This window comes from Perognathus longimembris, chromosome 18 (genome assembly GCF_023159225.1).
Source record: "Perognathus longimembris pacificus isolate PPM17 chromosome 18, ASM2315922v1, whole genome shotgun sequence".
Taxonomy (NCBI): Eukaryota; Metazoa; Chordata; class Mammalia; order Rodentia; family Heteromyidae; genus Perognathus; species Perognathus longimembris.
The window spans coordinates 583,187-605,091 of record NC_063178.1 but is presented as its reverse complement, the minus strand read 5'-3'; the positions used below and the strand labels follow the sequence as shown (position 1 = coordinate 605,091).

The 21,905-nt window shown below is 62.9% G+C and overlaps 1 protein-coding gene across 3 annotated transcripts in view; it reads left to right on the top strand.

The window, feature by feature from the left end:
• Positions 1 to 11,697, top strand: part of Pgbd5 (piggyBac transposable element derived 5) — a 33,847-nt gene extending 22,150 nt beyond the window's left edge. For 2 of the 3 annotated variants that reach the window (XM_048367554.1, XM_048367555.1), the window contains exons 2-7: positions 2,472 to 2,899; positions 5,229 to 5,363; positions 7,113 to 7,293; positions 8,952 to 9,149; positions 10,302 to 10,404; positions 11,428 to 11,681. In XM_048367554.1, coding sequence (XP_048223511.1) covers positions 2,486 to 2,899; positions 5,229 to 5,363; positions 7,113 to 7,293; positions 8,952 to 9,149; positions 10,302 to 10,404; positions 11,428 to 11,623 — 1,227 coding nt within the window. In that variant the 5' untranslated portion in view covers positions 2,472 to 2,485 and the 3' untranslated portion in view covers positions 11,624 to 11,681. Of the gene's footprint in view, positions 1 to 2,471; positions 2,900 to 5,228; positions 5,364 to 7,112; positions 7,294 to 8,951; positions 9,150 to 10,301; positions 10,405 to 11,427 lie in introns of all 3 variants that reach the window. The other variant, XM_048367553.1, reaches the window with a different exon arrangement.
• The last annotated feature ends 10,208 nt before the right edge of the window (positions 11,698 to 21,905 follow it).

Genomic DNA, 21,905 nt, shown 5'->3' with positions numbered 1-21,905 from the left:
GAGGGCCACCTTGCTGACAGTGTAAACATGGTTCTACCATACCCACGTCCACAGCCAGCTCCTCACCAGGCCCCAGGCCCCCCAGTGCCTCCTGTTCCCTCTCCTCACCATTGCATGCATCCCTGACACATGATGTTCTTGTTGCCTGGAACACTTGCAGCTCTCCAGTGGCACTGGTGACTGCTAGCAGGTGGCCTTTGAAGCCCCCCCCCCCCCCAGTTTCTCCAGGGAGCTTTCTAGATCCTTCTTCTCTTAAGGTCTGGATCTGCCCGTCCTCTGTGGGCACAGCCTCCTTCAGACCTTCCAGACCCTTTTCTCGAGGTCAGGATCTTCCGTTTCTCTTGTAGGCACGGCCCTCCTTCAGGCCTGAGTCTGCTTGCCTCTGAAGGAAGCATCGGAACTGTTCTTCGTTTTTAGGACCCGCATGGCACTCCAGCGTCGACCGGACGAGGGGCTCCCTGAGGGCCCACGGGGTTTCGCTGCTTTTGAACAGGCCTCTGCCCCTGAGCTTCAGGGGGCTCTGTGTCCACTTCCCGAGTTGGGGAAGAAGGGCAGGCTGGTGGAAGCTGGGCCCTGCAGGCCACAGCCGAGGGCCGGTTGCGAGGCCTGCAAGGCCCTCTGTGTGGGCGTGGCTGCAGATCTCACCGCCCCTGGACCACGCCCTTACGTGGCCCGTGGTGTTGGAAGCTGGGGGCCAGAGCTGAGCGCCCAGCCCCCCTCGATATTTCCTTCACAGAGGCTGCTCTGAATTACTGTGTTTTCTGTGCCAGGAGTTACAGTGAGCACAGAGCCAGCTAACCGCATCCCCTTCGTGAAGCCATTGGCTGGCTAGGCCTCACTGGCTCTGGGGTGCATCTGGACACGGGCAGGAAGGCACAGTTTCCTTATACCTAACTTTAGGAAGGGAAAAGGTCAGCGTGGTCCAGACATTAAGCGCAGCTTTCTCTGCAGCGTGCTTCCCCCGCAGGCCGCTGTGGGCTCTGGGGTGGGCCTAGTGCTCTCCCCACACCCTGGAGACACAGGCCCACATCTAGAGGCCAGCAATGCACTAGCAATGCCAGCCACCTTTCCAGTGTGGCTGGTGGCAGGGACTGTGGTGGCTGCCTCACTCTTCTGACAGTGAGGGGCCGTGGAACCCTTCAGGCCCCGTGTCAGCGCCACTGCGAAGGCCGCCCCCGCCCCCCCGGTCTGGGCATAGCAAGTCACCTTCTTGACTTTAGTGTGCATTTTGCCTTACCATGTAGGTTTCCCCTGCCTGTACCATAGTGAAGGACAAGCTAGGAGGAATTAGGGAATTTACCATGGCCTAGGGAACTGGAGCTGGGGTTTATGTCACCAAATCTCCTGCCTCTAAAACACAGGCTGTTGTCCGTGTTACCTGTCTTCATTTTTCTGTAAGAACTTGCTTTTCATAGACTCCAAATCGGTGATAAAAGTGATTAAAGTTCTAAAGAACACACAGCTCTTATTAACTATCGCAATGCAGCATAAAGACTCAAAGCTTGACTCCTACCATGAATAGAACTCTAAACCTGGTTCTTAATGTATATAAAGAGGGGTGGAGCGTGGCTCAAGTGGTAGTGAGGTCTTGGGTTTAACCCCAGAACTGCAAGGCAAACACAGCATAAATGGTGGCCCTTGGCTTTTGTCAGCTTTTCGGTGGTTATGTCATGGAATTATCTATTTCAGTAGGAACCATGCCTCGAGTCTTGAGGCGGGATCATGTCCCTGGCTAGCAGTGTGTGGCAGGCCTTGTCTGAGCAGGGTGCCGCGAGCAGCTCCCCGCCAGCCCTGCCTCCCCGCCGCGGTGGGAGCAGTCACTGGTGTCCTTTCAGGTTGGGGTGGTGGCGGTGCACACGCCGTGTTGCGCCCGGGAGCTGCGTCCGCCCACCGTGGGACCTGCCTCCTGTCACGTGATCTCTGTGCCCCTGCAGCTGAGCTTGCAGTCGGTTCTAGAACTTCAGTGTTGGAATGCATTGGGGGGATAAATGGGCTCTTTTCTTAGAAGTGTTCAAACTCCATAGGTTGAAAGTTAGGGTCGTCCTAAATTTAAAACAAAATGAAAACCAGGGAAACCCCAGGAGAGCCTGTGTGTCTTCATGTCCGGCTTTCTTCTGTGCCCATCTCTTGGGCTCTGTATTTACTAGGTGAGCCAGGTTTTGGCAGAACTTGCAGTGTGCCCGGGCTCTCAGAAGGCCCCTGGGGCTTCCTGCACACGGGTGCCTGGTGAGGGGTGGCCTGTGCGCAAGGCTGGAGCGGGAGGCGGTCCGCGTGACAGGAGGACCGGCTGCGGAGGAGGCCGTGTAGGCAGAGGACGGCGAGAGGATAGAGGGTAGGACGGCAGGCCGCAGTGGAACGACTCCTGGAGTCCGCTCTGGAAGCTAGAGGGGGAGGGGGACCCCGGCTGCTGGGAGTGCCGGTGCCCGCGTGGGGTGTGGTGGCTTCAGGAGTATTTTGTCTTTGGGTTTCAGGTCCAACCCGAAAGATGCCCCCGGGTGCCAGGGCCGTGGACTTCTTTCAGCTCTTTGTCCCAGACAACGCCCTGAAGAGCATGGTGGCACAGACCAACATGTATGCCAGGAAGTTCCAGGAGCGCTTCGGCAGTGACAGTGCCTGGGTTGAGGTGACGCTGGCGGAAATGAAGGCCTTTCTGGGCTACGTGATCTCCACCAGTGTCTCGCACTGCGAGTCGGTCCTCAGCATCTGGAGCAGCGGTTTCTACAGCAACCGCAGCCTGGCACTTGTCATGAGCCAGGCCCGTTTTGAGAAAATCCTCAAGTACTTCCACGTCGTGGCCTTCCGCTCCAGCCAGACCACGCATGGGCTCTACAAGGTGCAGCCCTTCCTCGACTCCCTCCAGAGCAGCTTCGATGCGGCCTTCAGGCCGTCCCAAACCCAGGTGAGGCCTGCCTGGAGCGGGAGCGTGGCCAGGTGCCCCTGCCCTGGGCCCTGCCCTGGCGGCGGCAGGACTTGGGGTTGAGGTCCCCCCGGGGTTGCCTCTGCACCTCCTCTGCCCTGTTCATGTCTGAGCTCTTGGAGGAGAGGGTAGGAATTGCAGAGGTGACCCATAGACCAGTCAGAACTCGGCCCTCGCCGGGCAGACCAGCTTCTCCTCATTCTCCCGCCCCTCCAGTTGTCCTTCCTCTTCTAGTGAGGTGTTGCTCGGGCCAGGGTAATCATCTCATCCTAATCTCTGAGTCTGTACTCATCTGGTGGTGGCAAGAAGGGAGATTTCTCTAACCCATCCTGGCAGCACTGGGCCCGGGTGAGCCAGATTCCCTTGGCCTGTTCCACATGCAGTTATGTTTATACTGGGAGATCACCATGTTTTGGAGCTGTTTGCACCGCTGGAAACCACAGGCATGAGAGCTCCTGCTGTGTGCAGGTCCAGGGAGTCCAGGCTCTCCCTTTCCCTCTGCTCACACACAGCAGGCACTCACGTCCAGGGTGCTCAAGTCCTCCCCGCCGCTCAAAGCCGGAGCCCCCGCCTAGGGGGCCGAGTCCTCCCCGCCGCTCCTAGCCAGAGCCCCGGCCTAGGGGGCCGAGTTCTCCCCGCCGCTCAAAGCCGGAGCCCCGGCCTAGGGGGCCGAGTCCTCCCTGCCGCTCAAAACCGAAGCCCCCGCCTAGGGGGCCGAGTCCTCCCCGCCGCTCAAAGCCGGAGCCCCGGCCTAGGGGGCCGAGTCCTCCCCGCCGCTCCTAGCCGGAGCCCCGGCCTAGGGGGCCGAGTCCTCCCCGCCGCTCCTAGTAGGCTGCTGCCCAGGCTTGCAGATTGTTGTGGCCTGCTTTCTGGCTTTTCCCTCCTCTCTCTACCCAGTCTCCAGGGCCCAGTGTTCTCACGTGTAGGCCTCACCCACCTCCCAGCAAGAGGGAATGAATACGGGCCTGCCTTCTGATAGGTTTCTTTGCTGTTGTTGTTGCTTTTGTGGGTTTTTTTTTTGGCTTGGTTGGAAATGAATAAGATCAGAGACACGTTGACTGGCTGCCAGGGAATAGGCCGTCCTTGGGGACCGTCCTCAGGGCTGGGTGGCCAGGCCCTGCTGAGGCTGGCATTCTTCCATCCTTGCCAGTTCGAGTTCTTCCTTCGCCTGGAAAGGCCCACGTCTCGTGCTGCTGAGCGAGAGCCATCTTTTACTACCGTCCCCAGAGGGTTGGTTTGTTCAAACTTTCCCTGTAAGTGGCCAGGGTAGACTTCATGTGATCTCTGTTTGGTTTTGTCAGTTCTACCACTGCAGCCCCCGGGCAGCCTCAGAAACTCTGTAAGCTGTTCACAGCAATGTCCTAATAAAACTTTACTTATAAAAATAGGCAGCGGGCTAGGCCAAGCAGTGGTTTGCTTGACTCTCAATAAAGAGTATGTGTAGAGCTCTTGAAATCAGATTATTGCCTACAGCCTTTAGTTAACCACAGATATACACAGCAAATTCATAATTAATCTTGAAATACGACCAAGGAGAGAAGCATCACCATCCTAAAACATAGCAGAGAGCGTCCCTGAACAGTCAGCTTGAAGAAGCAGCGTTCAGTGCTCCTTGGAGCTGGTGTTATTATCCTGTTTCTTTTTACTTTGCCATCTTGTCATAGAACAGTGTTATCAAGAAGCTGATGCAGACAGAGTGCGTTTAAAGTTGCCTTGGGACTGTCTATCAGAAAGGACCTGGTGCCGGGGGTACAGCCAGTGGCTCTGTGGCGTCTGGCAGCAGGGGCCATCAGGGGCCTGTTCAGGGAGGAAGTTCAGCCTGGGAGGAAAAAGGCGAGCCCCAGGGAGAGGCTGGGTGCTCAGCGAGGAGCAGGCGCTCAGCATGCAGGGGTCTGGAGGCTCTTCAGTACCACAGAAAGGGGGGAAGCCCAGAGGAAGAAAGTGTGCAGGGCTGGCTTTGTTCCAGGCAGGTTTCAGTTCATTGTAAAATCTGACTCACAGGACTTCAGTGTTCCCTGAAAGGCCGTGGGTGCCCCCTGCTGGGCGTTCCTAGCCAGGGGCCAGGGACACAGCCTCCACACCTCCTTGCTGGGGGCCCCGGGGCACAGGAGAGCTGGGACTGGGTGTACAGCTACAGTCACAGCCGTGGCGATTTCCAGTACCCAGCTGGCAGTTCCTGATCATGCCTCTGCGTTGTGTGGACAGCAGAGAGGTGCAGGAACGTGGCCAAGGCCGCTGAGCGGGCTGGAGGCAGGTGGCAGCTGAGCTCACCGGGGCTCCCTGGGGACCCCTGCTTCTCCCTTCCTGGCAGGTGCTACACGAACCCCTAATTGATGAGGACCCTGTGTTCATCGCCACATGTACAGAGCGAGAGCTACGGAAGAGGAAAAAGCGGAAATTCAGCCTGTGGGTCCGGCAGTGCTCTGCCACGGGCTTCATCATCCAGGTGAGCTGCGAACGCGCGGCCACTGTGTGTCAGGCTCTGCTCTCACCCTGGCTAGGGCGGGGCTGCTTCCCTGCCACAGGGCTGGCCCCCTCCCTCAGCTCTCTTCCGGTCTGCTGCTGCCCTCTGGGCAGGCAAGAGCCACGGACACCCAGGTGTCTCCAGACAGAGGCAGGAGACACGCTGGCCTCCCCAAGGCTGCATGGAGGCCCTGGGCTGTGGGCCTGGCCCCATCCTGGAAGGCGCACGCCCACCGGGCTTCAGCCCGCCATCTCCTCCCAGTTCCTTCCTCACGGCCACCGGCAGCCAGCGGGGGAAGTCAGTTACCGCGGTTGACTGTGGCGGCGGTGCTGTGTGTTGGGGCTCCTACAGATGAGAACACGTGTGTGGTGGGATTCTTTGGGACCCCCGGATGGGGCAAGGGTGCTTTCGGCACACAGCGGCTGGGGGTGGCCGCACACTGCACTAGGGCCGACCCGACCAGCTGAGGGACGGTGGTGGTGGTAGGCATTCGCGGCAGCCGATGTCAGGGTTCGGGCCCTGGTGTCGGCCGGCAGTCCCTCTGGAGGAAGCTTGCCTAGCCTGGGGCTTTTCCAAGTCACATCCTTAGGTATGTGCCTTATTTAAGTGTTGACCCTCCGGGGTTCACCTTCAGAACTGGCTACTTCTCATCACGAATGTTTAAGTTGGGTGGTCTCTGGCCTCGTGCTGGTGCTGCTTTCTGGCTACGGCCTTGCTCTGGTGTCCTGGCAGAGCGGGTGGCGGGCTCAGAGCCTGCTCCGGCCCTGTGGTGTGGCGGCTGATGTCCAGACCTTCACGTGCTCCGCTGCTGGAAGGACAGGACAGCCGTGTTTGCCAAGGGAGCCCCGCAGTCATCTGACGGGACGCGTTCTGAGTTGGTGGCTGTCCTGTGTGCACGCCATGGTGCTTCTCCCAGGAGGTGTTGCTGGCCTGGCACACCTAGTTGTGTGCCTCCAGGACATCCGTCATGGCTGTCCTCTGGGGCCATCTTGACCTGCAGTTAGGGCAGGCACAGGGAGCTGAAGGAGCTAGGAGCAGCTGCCTGCAGAGGCCCTGGAACCTTCCAGAGTGGTTGCTCTAGGGTACTAGTCAGTGCCACCGGGGTTTCTTCCTGGTTGCCTGCAGGTAGGGCTGGGATGGGCGTACAGAAATTCTCTTTCCCCCATCTGCTCTTTGGTGATGGTCATGGAAGCAGCGGAGCAGCCTTGAGGTTGACGCACCGATTCCAGCCTTTGCTCAGGCCCTGAGTGCGTCTTGCTCTCCCGCCCATCTCCTTAACACAGTAAGGCAAGGGGCTGCTCCCCGGCTCTGCCTGCCGTCCGGGTGGATGCAGAGCACACATACAACAGTCATGTGGAGGTGCACACGGGCGCACCCCAAGCTGGGAGGTGGCTTGGCTCCTGTTCATGGTGAAGGTAGGCCTGCCTCAGTGGTTCGAGGGCCCACGACCAGGATTGTGTTGGTGTTGACACCTACTACTGGTGTGTCACCTGTCATTGCCTTTCCTTCTCTACCTTGATTATGTTCCCCAAAGGATGCATCTGGGCTGAGCCACTAGCTGCTTGGACTCGGGGTGGTGGGGGGAGCTTGGGGACACGGAGCTCTGAGGTCTGGGGAGACCGGGTGGTCTTCCCCGGCTTCAGACCATGATGAAAGCACATACATCCTGTAGCTTGGACTCCAGCTGGTTGCTGCTGTAAGTGCCCTGACCTTGGTGTGTTTCTCCTTAAGATTTACGTTCACCTGAAGGAAGGCGGGGGTGCCGATGGCCTGGACGCTCTGAAGAACAAGCCCCAGCTCCACGGCACGGTGGCCAGGAGTCTGTGCCGGAACGCAGCTGGCAAGAACTACATCATCTTCACGGGGCCCAGCATCACCAGCCTGGCCCTGTTTGAAGAATTTGAGAAGCAAGGTTTGCTGAATGGCCGTGGAGTGATGGGGCGGGGGGTTGCATTGGCCAGCACAGGCCAGCCCCGGGCACTGCTGACGCAGAGCTCTGACCATCATCCAGTTCCCCCCACCCCGTGTCCCCCGTTCTGTGAGGCTGAGGCTGTGCGGGGCCCCGGCGTCACCCTGGTGAGGACTATGCAGGGCCTGGGCCGTCTCCCTCTCTGGTGACACTCCTCTGGCTGGAGGTGAGCGTTGTGTGGTCAGCATAATCCAGGGACCTCAGAATGGCCCTGAGCCCCCGGGGGCCTGTCGCTCTGAGTGTCTGCAGAGGCCGAGTCCAGCAGAGATGGCCTGGATGAGCTGTGGCTCCCTTGGCTTCTCCCTAAGCTGGGGAGAAGCCCGTGCCCGCTCGGGGCCAAGCCAGGGCTACTCTCTCCAGCCACCACCCCTCAGTTGCAGGCGTTTTGTTCATTTGGAGCGTGGGTGTCTGCCCTTCTGTGGGCTCTGGGGCCCGGGCAGTGCGGGCTGGGCGCCTTGTGGCCAGCTGCACGGCCGCTCTCACTGCCCGGGCTCCTGCGGGCAGCTTGCCAGCCAGTGTGAGGCGCTCAGGAGGGAGGTGGCGAGAAATGTCCTAGTGCGTGGGAAGCGGCGCTTCAGAGGAGCCGTGGCGCGGGCGGGGGGGGGGGGTCCCGTCCCGTCTGCTTGGGATGGGCCCACGGGCCTCTCCATCTGCTGGACCGGGAGTCAGGAGAGCCCTTGTGGGGAGGGGGGTCCGGTCCCGTCTGCTTGGGATGGGCCCACGGGCCTCTCCATCTGCTGGACCGGGAGTCAGGAGAGCCCTTGTGGGGAGGGGGGTCCGGTCCCGTCTGCTTGGGATGGGCCCACGGGCCTCTCCATCTGCTGGACCGGGAGTCAGGAGAGCCCTTGTGGGGAGGGGGGTCCCGTCCCGTCTGCTTGGGATGGGCCCACGGGCCTCTCCATCTGCTGGACCGGGAGTCAGGAGAGCCCTTGTGGGGAGGGGGGTCCCGTCCCGTCTGCTTGGGATGGGCCCACGGGCCTCTCCATCTGCTGGACCGGGAGTCAGGAGAGCCCTTGTGGGGAGGGGGGTCCCGTCCCGTCTGCTTGGGACGGGCCCACGGGCCTCTCCATCTGCTGGACCGGGAGTCAGGAGAGCCCTTGAGGCTGAGCGTGCGCTGCCGTGGGGCTGCCGCCTGGGGGACGGAGGCTCCACCGACGGCCTGAGCCCGCCAGAGCTGGGGCGCCGCACCCAGGCTCTGCCTCACTGCGTCTTTAGAAGCATCTCATCCCTGACCACCTCGCACACCGTGCCTTGTGTCCTCTGTCATGACCAGGGACGCTGGACTCTGGTGTGCCACACCGAGGGACCTCGTACAGGTCATGGCGTCTTGCCCTCCCACTGGCCCGGGGCTTGTCTGGCCTCAGAGCCTCTTCCTTGGTGTCCGTGGGTTGCCCTAACCCTGCAGAGCTTCTTGAAGCAGATGGGCCGCCCGATACACTGCTGCTCCGATGGCCTGTGGCTTCTGCACACTCGGGACACAGCAGTGGGGGATGGCAGGGATTGGTAGCTGCCGCCCACCGGGGCTCGGGGGGCCTCCCCTCCCCGTCAGCCGCCATGGTGGCTCTTGCACGACGCGCACGCAGCTCTGCTTCCCCCCGCAGGCATCTACTGCTGTGGCCTGCTCAGCTCCAGGAAGAGTGACTGCACGGGCCTCCCCCCCTCCATGCTGACCAACCCTGCCACCCCGCTGGCTCGGGGCCAGCACCAGATCAAGACCAAGGGGAACATGTCTCTCATCTGCTGGTACAACAAGGGCCACTTCCGCTTCCTGACCAACGCCTACTCCCCTGTGCAGCAAGGTGAGTGCAGAGCCCTGGGAGCAAAGCCCTGCACCCCGAGAGCAGTTGAACTCTGAGAGCAGAGCCCCGAACTGAGAGCCGGTGTGCAGGTGGGTGATCTGCAGTAATGGTGGGGGGGGGGGATGTGGAGCAGGGAGGATGCAGAACAGGCAGGTGTGCAGGTGGTTCCTCCAGAATGGCCCGTGGCAGCTGCCACGTTTCACCATCTGTTGTTTATGTCACATGCCACTGTTTCTGGGCCACAGCAGTGTCCCCCAGCTCTACTGTGCAGGCCATCTCTGCCCCCCGGTACCCTATCACCTTTCCACTGTAGTGCAGGTTCTAAACCAGGCAAAGCTCCCTGGGGACCTGCAGGCCAGGTCCTGGTTTTACTTTGTTCACTTGAATATTTGATGATCCTTCAAACCGATCTCTTAAAATAATGGAGGAGCCGTGGCCCTGTCCCAGGCGGGGACCCCAGGGAGGCTGTCAGGTCCCTGTCCCAGGCGGGGACCCCAGGGAGGCTGTCAGGTCCCTGTCATAGGTGGGGACCCCAGGGAGGCTGTCAGGTCCCTGGCACAGGCGGGGACCCCAGGGAGGCTGTCAGGTCCCTGGCACAGGCGGGGACCCCAGGGAGGCTGTCAGGTCCCTGGCACAGGCGGGGACCCCAGGGAGGCTGTCAGGTCCCTGGCACAGGCGGGGACCCCAGGGAGGCTGTTGGGGGCCCCTGTGGCTTCCTGGCACCGTGGTCTTGGGGCAGGCGGCCCCTGCCTCGTCTCCCCGGCCCGCAGAGGCTGGGGCAGTGCAGGCGGTCTCCCCGCAGCGGCCGGACAGCTTGCGGTGGGAGTGGGGGGCAGTTGGCTCCCGGGCTCCCCCGGTACAGTTGTCCTGTGCTGCGGTTGCGCCCTGGGTGAATTCAGTAGAGTAAATGAGTGCGTGGCGGCGTCGGAGCAGCAGTCGAGGTGCGCGGAGGCCCGGCCCGGCCCTCCCGTGCCTCCCACCCCTCTCGCCCCCTCCCGTCCCCTCTCGCCCCTCCCACCCCGGTGCCCTCTGCCTCCTAAGGCGTCCGGTGGCTGTGGAGGGCGCTTCCCCCTCCGTGCACCAGTTCCCGGGCGGCCCGGGGTGGCCCGGTGGCCTGTGCGAGGTGCCGACCCAGCTCCCCGCCTCCCACAGGGGTCATCGTCAAGAGGCGGGGGGAGATCCCCTGCCCGCTGGCCGTGGAGGCCTTCGCCGCCCACCTCGGCTACATCTGCAGATACGACGACAAGTACAGCAGGTGAGCGGGGCCGTGCGGGGGCGGGGCCGAGGCCGGGGCCGTGCGGGGGCGGGGCCGAGGCCGGGGCCGTGCGGGGGCGGGGCCGAGGCCGGGGCCGTGCGGGGGCGGGGCCGAGGCCGTGCGGGGGCGGGGCCGAGGCCGTGCGGGGGCGGGGCCGTGCGGGGGCGGGGCCGAGGCCGGGGCCGTGCGGGGGCGGGGCCGAGGCTGGGGCCGTGCGGGGGCGGGGCCGAGGCTGGGGCCGTGCGGGGGTGGGGCCGAGGCTGTGGCGGGACGCCGCCGTTGGCGCCCTCCGGTGAAGCTCTGCAGGGGGACGGTGCGGGCGACGGCTCCGTGCCTGTGGCTGCCTCCGCCTCATGCTCCCGGTGCGGGCGTCTCAGCACGAGGCTCAGCCTCACCCCGTCCCGTGCCTCTCCTCAGGCCCTTGCCTTCAGACGCAGTGTCCAAGACCACTGTGGGCGTGGGCTGTGGTGGCGCCATACGTAAGGCAGGCGTGGCACAGCTGACGTGCCGTAGCCCCGGACGCGTCCCGCTCCTGCCAACGCCGCGCCGCCCCAGTGTCACGTGGCCGCCCGGGGGCCCCCGCGCCTGCCGGCCTTCCACCAGCAGGGGCTGGGTTGGCCGGCTCCGCGCACGGCAGGACGGGCGGGGCCCGGGTGCCCGGGTGCAGTTGGCCCCTCTCCGGCCCTCGAGCCCCTGCCACGCGGGCTCCGTGGACAGTGGTGGGGCAGCCCTGCTCTGGGTGTGCCGACACCCTGAGGACCCCGGGCCCCCACACCTCGTGGGAGGTCCAGGAGGAGACACCGACGGCTGCGAGGTGTCCTTGGGCCACGCCGGGCCCGGCGGCGTCCCTGGCGGCACCGAGGGGGGAGGGGGTCCGCGTGAGCCGGGGGCGTGGAGAGGGCTTTGGAAGGCAGGGAGCAGGGCTGGAGACCGTATCGGGGACCCCAGCCCCTCGCGTCGTGAGTGGAGTCTGCGCTGACCGCCCCCCCGTAGGCCGTCAGCTGCCCCTCCCCCCGCCCGCAGGTATTTCATCTCCCACAAGCCCAACAAGACTTGGCAGCAGGTGTTCTGGTTTGCCATCAGCATCGCCGTCAACAACGCATACATCCTGTACAAGATGTCGGACGCCTACCACGTGAAGCGCTACAGCCGGGCGCAGTTCGGGGAGAGACTGGTCAGGGAGCTGCTGGGCCTGGAGGACGCCTCCCCGGCCCACTGAGGCTGTGCCGCTGCCGCGCGGCAGGGAAGACGGGGAGCCTGCCCAGCGCCTGCCCGGAGGCCTGCGCGGGCTCAGTCTGTCTGCGGGGCCGCCGGCCCCGGGTGGGCTCCGCCGAGACCTGGGACCGGCGGCCCGCGGGGCCGTGCGCCCCTGGGGCCGGCGACGGGGCTGCGACCGCCAGGCCCGAGCGGAGGCGCTGAGCGCGCTCAGGAACGCCTCGGCCCGGACCCAGACGCGTCCCCGCTCGCCCCCTGGAGACCGCACTGGGTGAGGGGCGCGGTGGCACCCGTGCTGCCCGGGGGAGCCGCCGAGCTGTGTTCTGGAAGCAGAAGCGGCCGGGGCCGGGGCCTGGGGAGGAGGCGCGGCCGGGGCCTGGGGAGGAGGCGCGGCCGCCGCCCGCGCGGACCACCGGCTCCTCTCGGCTCCTCCCTCAGGGCCGGTGGGCAGGCAGAGGGGCCCGCGGGCGGTGGAGCAAAGGCGATGCTAGTTTTTATTTTTAAATATATCTTCAGGTTATTTTCTTACTGTGGCTTAAGGTCTACTGTAAAGGGGAGGCGCCCCTTCTCTCAGCCCCTTGCATGATCGCAGTCCTGTGTCTGGCCCGTGGCGGGGCGGGAAGGGCCGTGGGCTTCCGGGGTGCGCGTGGTTGCGGCCACCGAGGCCTGGGGAGCCCGCGGGCCGCCGGCTCTGTCACAGGCGTCGCGTGGGCAGAATTTCTTGTCGTAAGAAACGTGTTGCGTAGCTGAAACAAACCCTCCGCCGAGGACCATTTGCCAGTTGTCTTTTCTCCGAGTGAAGTGACCCTGTGACCCCCTCAGAAAGGCCCGGGTGGCCGTGGGAGGCCCTGGCCTGGGGCCCAGTGGCCCCCTGGGTCAGGGCCACCCGAGCCTGGCAGCCCCCCACCGCGGGGCCTCCGCGCCGGGCCTGGCTGGGCGGTCACTTCAGGCCCCCCCGGGCCGCCGCTCCTCCCGGCCCAGCCCGCGCGGCCACCTCATTTCTTCAGGCGCAGAATCCGTTCGACTCAGGCTGACATTTGTCCCTCACCCGCCCTGTCCGTGTTGCTGGCAGCATGCCCCCGGCTCCGTGCCCCCCCACCTTGGCTTGCCACCAGGACTCGCCTGTGGGGGGAACCCAGGCCGCGGGCCTAGGCAGACGTGTAGGTTGTATCTCAGACACCTTGGCCGTGCCCCTCAATCGGATCGAAAGCACTTTTACCACATGAAGAAATATTTTTTAATTTGTGATGCTTTTCTACAGGGTCCACTATTTCTGAGTTAATGTGTTTCCAACATTTAGGGAGACTAATGAAGGCTGATGAATTTTCTTTTCTGTCCAAACAAGTAAAATAAAAATAAGTTTATTTAGATGTCGATTCCTTGTTAATAGGTGGGTTTGTTTCAAAGCCCCCGGACACAACTATTCTGAGACTCGAGTTCCTATTGTGTGATCCGAATCCCGAACCACTGGGCACTTGATGAGAGCAGCTCAGAGCCTGCCCCTCGGGCAGCAGTCTCTGGCTTCCACCCACGCTCCTGTGCCCGCGCCCCCTCCCTCATGCCCGCGCCCCCTCGGCGGGCCCCAGCCCCGCACAGCACCGGCTGCCCTCCATGGCAGTGAAGGGTTAGCATTTTAATTCGTCCTCCCCTAGGTTCGCTGCCCCCTCTGGAGCTCCCGGGCAAGCCGGGAATGGAGTGGGGAAACCTGACCAGAGGCCAGCACTCCAGGCGTGGTTTCAGCTTTGGAATGAGAGTCTGGGAGGCGGCTGGGTGGCAGGTTCTCCCCGGAGGCATTTCGGGTCCACTCTGGCACCCCATGGGGGTGTAATGGGACACAATGCATCGTCTATAATGAGGCATTTTTGTGGTATCGTAAGATGTCTCGTGTTATAGTGTGATGCTCTAATGGTATCTGACGGTTTATTCTACAGTGTGACGTTTGATAGGATTGGTGGTACTGTGTCACCTTTCAATGGGGTCACATGGCATGACATCTTAGATGGCTCTGGTACGCAGTAGTGTCCTCACCGTGACTTCCACAAGTCTCTGCAGGATCTTAGTAGATGAACGAGCCCAGCCCATGGAGAACAAGACAGTGACCAGCTAAGGCTTTGGTAGGGCAGGGATGGGCGGCGGGGGGTCTGTGTAGAAACAAGCCCGGGGGAGCACTGGGAAGGACTGGAGGGGTCTCCTGCTACCTCTGGTCTTCCAGCCACCTCTGGCATGGAGCTGGCTTCAGGGTCTCCAGACTCACGCCCCAGCTGGGAGAACAGCGCCTGGTGTTAGTGCTGGCCAGGTGGGGAGCGAGCTCCAGAGCCGTTCGCCCAGGAGAGCACCAAGCTTGGGGTGTTGGGGTTGGGCGGCCTCGGCGAGGAGCAGGAAGAGCCGGGAGGCCCGGCCTGGCCGGGGTTCCCAGGAGGAACCAGCACGTGAGCACATCCCCCCTCCAGCCCCCACCTCCTCCTCAGGTGCTGTCCCCCCACTCCAGGGGAACAAAAAACCCATGGCGACACAGCAGGAAGGCTGCCGGGTGTCGGGAGCTGTCCACGGGTATTTCTCGCCCTTCCCTCCCATTCCCAGCAGGTAATGATGGTGGAGGCCCACCGCCTCCGATGAGATCCGGTTCCAGGCTGTACAGAGAGACCCCGGGGGACACTCAGGATGACCCCCTTGCAACAAGTCTGAGTCATGAGCTGAATTCCGGGGTCCGAAGTGGGCTGTGACCCTCCTTGTGCCCAGCCCCGGGGCGCACCCATGGCTAGATGACGGCCTGCACTCGGGTGTGTCCCGTGAGCTTTCCGGATTGTCACTGGAGGTAGGCATGGGCCCGCGTGGCCGAGGCGCGCACTGGCAGGCTGGCGCCGAGCGTTGCCACTGTGTGGATGTGGGACTGGGACTGGGGGGCTTCACAGCCCCACCCATGGCGCTGGAGTGGAAGGGTGTAGGTGCTTGCAGGGAGAGGTGGAACGCAGCCTGCCTACTGCGACCGCACCCTGTCCTGGAACCTTCCATGGGCTGCCTTCCGCAGGCTTCCTTGCCCCCCGAAGTAGATCATAGGACGCTTTAAAGCTGCCTTTCTGCTAAGATCAGCCAGGCCAGGAGAGGCGTGTGTGCCCAGCACAGTCTCAGGAAAGGAGGCCTGCGGAGGCCCAGAGCACAGAGAAGCAAAGGGGAAAGAGTGGGGCCCTCTGCACCTGCTCCCTCCCCTCCGCACCTGCTTCCTGTCCCTCCCCACCTGCTTCCTCCCCTCCGCACCTGCTTCCTCCCCTCCATACCTGCTTCCTGTCCCTCCGCACCTGCTTCCTCCCCTCCATACCTGCTCCCTGTCCCTCCACACCTGCTTCCTCTCCTCCGCACCTGCTTCCTGTCCCTCCCCACCTGCTTCCTCCCCTCCGTACCTGCTTCCTCCCCTCCGCACCTGCTTCCTGTCCCTCCCCACCTGCTTCCTCCCCTCCGCACCTGCTTCCTCCCCTCCATACCTGCTCCCTGTCCCTCCCCACCTGCTTCCTGTCCCTCCCCACCTGCTTCCTGTCCCTCCCCACCTGCTTCCTCCCCTCCACACCTGCTTCCTGTCCCTCCACACCTGCTTCCTCCCCTCACCTGCTTGCTGCCCCCCCAAACCTGTTTCTTCCTCCCATACCTGCTTCCTCCCCTCCGCACCTGCTTCCTCCCCTCCGCACCTGCTTCCTGTCCCTCCCCACCTGCTTCCTCCCCTCCACACCTGCTTCCTCCCCTCCACACCTGCTTCCGGTCCCTCCCCACCTGCTTCCTCCCCTCCACACCTGCTTCCTCCCCTCCCCACCTGCTTCCTGTCCCTCCCCACCTGCTTCCTCCCCTCCACACCTGCTTCCTGTCCCTCCACACCTGCTTCCTGTTCCTCCACACCTGCTTCCTCCCCTCTGCAACTGCTTCCTGTCCCTCCACACCTGCTTCCTGTCCCTTCTCACCTGCTTCCTCCCCTCCACACCTGCTTCCTGTCCCTCCACACCTGCTTCCTCCCTCCACGCGCTTCCTGTCCCTCCCCACCTGCTCCCTCTCCTCCGCACCTGCTTCCTGTCCCCTCCGCACCTGCTTCCTGTCCCTCCCCACCTGCTTCCTGTCCCCTCCCCACCTGCTTCCTCCCCTCCGCACCTGCTTCCTGTACCTCCCCACCTGCTTCCTGTCCCTTCTCACCTGCTTCCTCCCCTCCATACCTGCTTCCTGTCCCTCCACACCTGCTTCCTCCCCTCCACGCGCTTCCTGTCCCTCCCCCACCTGCTCCCTCTCCTCCGCACCTGCTTCCTGTCCCCTCCGCACCTACTTCCTGTCCCTCCCCACCTGCTTCCTGTCCCCTCCACACCTGCTTCCTCCCCTCCGCACCTGCTTCCTGTCCCTCCACACCTGCTTCCTCCCCTCCGCACCTGCTTCCTGTCCCTCCACACCTGTTTCTTCCTCCCATATCTGCTTCCTCTCCTCCGTACCTGCTTTCTCCTCTCCGCACCTGCTTCCTCCCCCCTCCGCACCCGCTTCCTGTCCCTCCCCACCCACTTCCTTCCCTCCATACCCGCTTCCTGTCCCTCCGCACCTGCTTCCTCCCCTCCGCCCCTGCTTCCTGTCACTCCACACCTGCTTCCTCCGCACCCGCTTCCTGTCCCTCCACACCCGCTTCCTGTCCCTCCGCACCTGCTTCCTGTCACTCCACACCTGCTTCCTCCCCTCCGCACCTGCTTCCTGTCCCTCCACACCTTCCTCCCCTCCGCACCCGCTTCCTGCCCCTCCGCACCCGCTTCCTGTCCCTAGCACTTGAAAACAATGGGCCAAGGCTTGTCCTCCAGTGATTTACACCACTGCCCAGCTTTGGCGGCAGCCTTACCTTCACAGTCTGGGTGAGGCTGGGCACCGGGGTGTCTTATTCACCTCTCCATTCAGCAGACACAACATTCCGATCAGGAAGAGAAGTGTGTTTGGAGAGGACAGCACGGGATATATACGGAGCTGGGGTCTGCCCAGGTGTGGACTCAAGTATCAGAATGACCAAGCAGGGCCAGGCCCGGAATCGAACGCCTGGCCTTACCTTGGTGAACTGCCAGTGCGGCGGTTCCCCGTGCTCCCAGCAGAGGGCAGCAGAGCACACCTGAGGCATTCCTGCCGCAACAGTACCAGGAGGACCCAGTCTCAAAGGCCCCGGGGGCTGGGGGGAGATAGGAAGTAAGCAAGTCAGCAAGACCACAGCACTGAACAGTGCTGGGGGCCAGACAGGGAGGAGGTGGCCCAGACAGTCTGCTCACCCAGTGGGTTCTTGGGTTTGTGCATTACCAGGCACTCCGGGGCAATTAAATGAACTGGGGGGGGGGGGTAGGGGGACTGGACGGGGACAGGAGAGGTCGGGCCAGAGTCTGCTGAGAAGAAGAGTGGATGGCCTAGCACCCCAAGGTGCCCCCAGGCCCTGCACCCTGATCAGCCTGCCACAGTCCGCCCGGGGCTCCCAGGCAAACTCCAGACACGCCTGAAGCCTGGCACACTGGCTCCAGTCCAAAGTCCCCTGGCCTCTCCAGGGCCTCCCGGAGTCCTCAGGCCCCTTCTGGGCGTGGGTCCCCCGTCTCAGCACGCGTGGGTGGACAGTGCGTGTCGCCTAGTCCACCCGTGGGCAGGCGGCATAGTGGGTGCCCACAAGGCCCCCGGTGAGGTCTGGCTGGTCTGGGTGTGGACCGGCCGGCCTCAGGTCCTTTCTTAGAAGGCTATCGCCAGAAGGAGGCTCCTTTCCTGTGCCCCCATCACTTTCCAAAGCCGTACTCCTTCGTGCCCCACCGTGAGGGCGAGGATCCAGTATGAGGGTGGGGCCCAGGAGGCTTCCTGACCCCCGGTGGGGTGACCCTGGGAAGCACAGATGGGGCTGGTACCGTGCTGCAGGTCATCCCAGCTGCCATCGCCAGGCCCAACTCCTTCCGCTGCGTCCCCGGGAGGCTGAGGGCCTTCAGAGCAGAGGGCTGCCCACACTGCCCTCCAGCTCGGAGCCAGAAGTCCGGGGGAGGGCGCCTCACCCCAGGCCGTCAGAGCCGTCATCCCCTCCTCCTCGGCTCCCACGCCTGCTCCTCACGGGAGACCGGGGTCTCTTCAGGCCTGGCTGAGGCCCTGTCGCTATGGCTACCTCCATCTGCCCGGCCCATCTCATTCCTCAGGCAGCAGACAGCCCCTGGCCCTCGCTGTCTCCTCTTTGGCGCAGGCTCCAAGAATTCTCTCCACCCTCCTCTTCCTAACCCACATCCTGCATGCCCACGAAAGACAAAAGCTCCCGGGAGAGCCACCGTCCCCAGTCCCCACCCCTCCTGGACGGCCACTGTGCGCCTGGCTGGCGGGGAAAGCTGTGGGGTCTGTGGGGTGGCCCAGGTGGGGTCTGCTTTTCCTGCTTCACCTCTGACCTTGCCGCCAATCTTGCCAAGTTAGCAGAGGGTCCCCATCCTAGGCCAGGCTCGGAGACCGACGCAGGGCACAGGTGCGAGGTCCGCGTGGAAGCCCCGCTGGGTGTGTGAGGCTTCTCTGGGCCACCCTTGTTCCTTTCACATGGTCCAGCCCACTGGCCTGCTTCCCCAAGTACCCCAGCCCTGGTCACTGTCAGAAGCCTGCCTTCTGGCCTCTAACCTTCCCCTGCCCAGGGCAGCGGCCCCAGACACCTGCAGGCCATGAAGGTGGGCTCTGGGTCTGGTTCATCTCAGCCACAATCACAGGTGGATCCACATCCCTCAAGTTTCTCCCCACATCTCCATGGCATTCGTGGTGGTGGCTCTCTCATTTGCGACCAGCTCCTTTCCACCCATCTTCCCTAGCTGCAGCCCCTAGGAGCAACCCCCCAGCCTCCAAGCTCAGAGCTCAGGGAAGCCGTGAGCCAGAGCCCAGTGGAGCCTCCTGAGCATGGCCATTTCACAGACACGTCCACCGCCAGGGCAGTAGGCACCTTTACCACTCTCTCCTGTGACCAGCCTGCAGGGCAGGTGGCTAGCCATAGCCCAGGCCACAGACTCCTATCAGTGGGTGGTATGAGGTCCCTCAGCTCCTCTCCACAGCCTTCCTCGCCCCGGGCATCCATCTGTACAAAACCCAGCCTGGTACTCGACGGCCCCAGAGCACGTGTCCAGCTCCAGCAGGCCTGACCTCAGGGTCACCGGCTCATGCTCAGTCCTTAGCAGCAGACGGGGGCCCAGGACCGCTGACAGCTGGGGCCAGGGTCCTGTGGACACCCCATGTTCATCATCAAAACCATTTGGCATTTGCACACCGAGAGGGGGCTGTGACTGTCTCATCTGGGGGTCTCAGGCTGGAGCACAGGGAAGCCAACAGTATGGCTCAGCTCAAGTCTGGAGACTCAAGAATGGAGGCCCTGAATCTAGAGCTCTGATGTCTGTGGGAGGGAGGGGGGCCATCTCCCCACCATCCACCCCACCAGACATGCAGCACCGTCTCTCAGAGGAAAGCGGGAACCCCAAGGTCAGGACCTCACTGTGCTGGGCACCACCCCAGCACCAGGGCTCAGATCTCAATGGTTCAGAGAACTTCCCAGTGTGACCCTGACCAACACATACCACGCCTTCCGTTACCAGTGCGGTCAAGAAACTGCACTTCTAGTCTCTAAGGAAAAAAAATGGTTGTTTTCACTACATCAAGTGTTGCACATTTTTCGAATTATGGTTTACACCTCCCGCCCATATTGGAAATTACAGAAGCAATTGTTATTCAGTGCATTAAGCCTGGACTGCGAGTTGGTAATAGTGTTGAGTCTAAAAAAATCTCAATAGTGGGGCTGGGAATGTGGCTTAGTGGTAAGGTGCTCACCTTGCATGTGTGAAGCCCTGGGTTCGATTCCTCAGCACCACATACACAGAAAAAACCAGAAATGGCTCTGTGGCTCAAGTGGCAGAGTGCCAGCCTCGAGCAAAAAGAAGCCAGGGACAGCGCGCAGGCCCTGAGTCCAAGCTCCAGGACTGGCCAAAAAAAAAAAAAAAATCTCAATAGTGAGTTTATTTATGTGAAACCCTCCCAAGAGACCGTGAGATGCTAGCGGCCCCCTAAGGAGCCCACGGCACACAGCCGGGAGGGGCGGCAGCAGCCAGGGCCTGCGGTGGGACCATCAGGGAGGGTAGGTGGCACCAGCGAGCAGCTTTCCTTCCCTGGCCCTTAGGCTGGCAGCATGGCAGCTTCCAGCCGCCTAGGCAGAACCTCCGGGGCCACCTCCCGGACCACGGTGGAGGGGTGCACAGGCCAGTGTGCCCCTGGCACCCAGCTCAGGACTGCCCCGAGCCTCTGCCTTGAGGTTTCCTGTTACCTGAGACGCACAGCTCGGATGGACTGCTCGTCGAAGAGGGGTGAGGGCCGACGCGGGCAGCCCGCGCCGGTGCCCTGCGAGGGCGTCAGCCCCTCCCCTCCCCCTCCCACCAGTGCGGCCTGAGACTCGATTCTTAAAGCAGAAGCCACGGCTCCATACACCGTGAAGCTCGTCCTAAAGGCAGGGTCTGGCTCCAAGTGTCCTCCAGGGCCTGGGGCCTCACCGCAGCACAGGCAGCCACGCAGGGGCCTGCACACGCCACGGGTCGAGATACACAGGGCGCTGTCATCATTATCTGCCAGTCCTGGGGCTGGGGCGCTGTCCCTGGCTTGTTTTTGCTCAAGGCTGGCACTCTACCTCTTGAGCCACAGCGCCGCTTCTGGCCTTTTCTGAGGAGTCGGATCCTGGGCTTTGTGCATGCCAGGCTAGCACTCCACCACTAAGCCACATTCCCAGCCCCAGTCTGTCGTCCTAAAGCAGGGATGTGGGAAGATAATTTTCTTTAGCTAAGTCCACAGGCACAGCCCCAGAGGAGATTTTCTTTTCTGGCTATTTAATTGTACTAAAGAATCAAAAGCAGAGTTGGTTAGACACTGTACTTTAAAGGCATCATACACCAAACACCAAGTCCTGCCTTGGGCCCTTTCCCTCTCCCCGCCCCTCCCCCACCTTCTCTTGGCTGCCCTGGGGCAGCCTTGGTGTCTCCAAGGCTGGCCTCCAATGCTCCCCTCTTCCACCAAATCTCTCAGGCAGGGACCCACCAGGCCTGATCAGCGAGATGGGCAGAGGTGCTTGCTCACACAGCTGGAGGGCCTAGAGCCCCCCCCCCCACCCCACAGCTGAGATGCCAACGCACCTGCCCCCCCCCACAGCTGAGATGCCAACACACCTGCCCCCCACCCACACCCCACACCCGAGATGCCAACACACCTGCCCCCCACCCACACCCCACAGCTGAGATGCCAACACACCTGCCCCCCACCCACACCCCACAGCTGAGATGCCAACGCACCTGCCCCCCACCCACACCCCACAGTGGTGAGATGCCAACACACCTGCCCCCACCCACACCCCACAGTGGTGAGATGCCAACGCACCTGCCCCCCACCCACCCCACAGCTGAGATGCCAACACACCTGCCCCCCACCCACACCCCATAGCTGAGATGCCAACGCACCTGCCCCCACCCACACCCCACAGCTGAGATGCCAACACACCTGCCCCCCACCCACACCCCACAGCTGAGATGCCAACGCACCTGCCCCCCACCCACACCCCACAGCTGAGATGCCAACACACCTGCCCCCCACCCACACCCCACAGCTGAGATGCCAACGCACCTGCCCCCCACCCACACCCCACAGCTGAGATGCCAACACACCTGCCCCCCACCCACACCCCATAGCTGAGATGCCAACGCACCTGCCCCCCACCCACACCCCACAGCTGAGATGCCAACGCACCTGCCCACTACCCACCCCACAGCTGAGATGCCAACGCACCTGCCCACTACCCACCCCACAGCTGAGATGCCAACGCACCTGCCCCCCACCCACACCCCACAGTGGTGAGATGCCAACGCACCTGCCCCCACCCACACCCCACAGCTGAGATGCCAACGCACCTGCCCCCCACCCACACCCCACAGTGGTGAGATGCCAACGCACCTGCCCCCACCCACACCCCACAGCTGAGATGCCAACGCACCTGCCCCCCCACCCACACCCCACAGCTGAGATGCCAACGCACCTGCCCCCCACCCACACCCCACAGCTGAGATGCCAACACACCTGCCCCCCCCCCACACCCCACAGCTGAGATGCCAACGCACCTGCCCCCACCCACACCCCACAGCTGAGATGCCAACGCACCTGCCCCCCCCCCACACCCCACAGCTGAGATGCCAACGCACCTGCCCCCCACCCACACCCCACAGCTGAGATGCCAACACACCTGCCCCCCCCCACACCCCACAGCTGAGATGCCAACG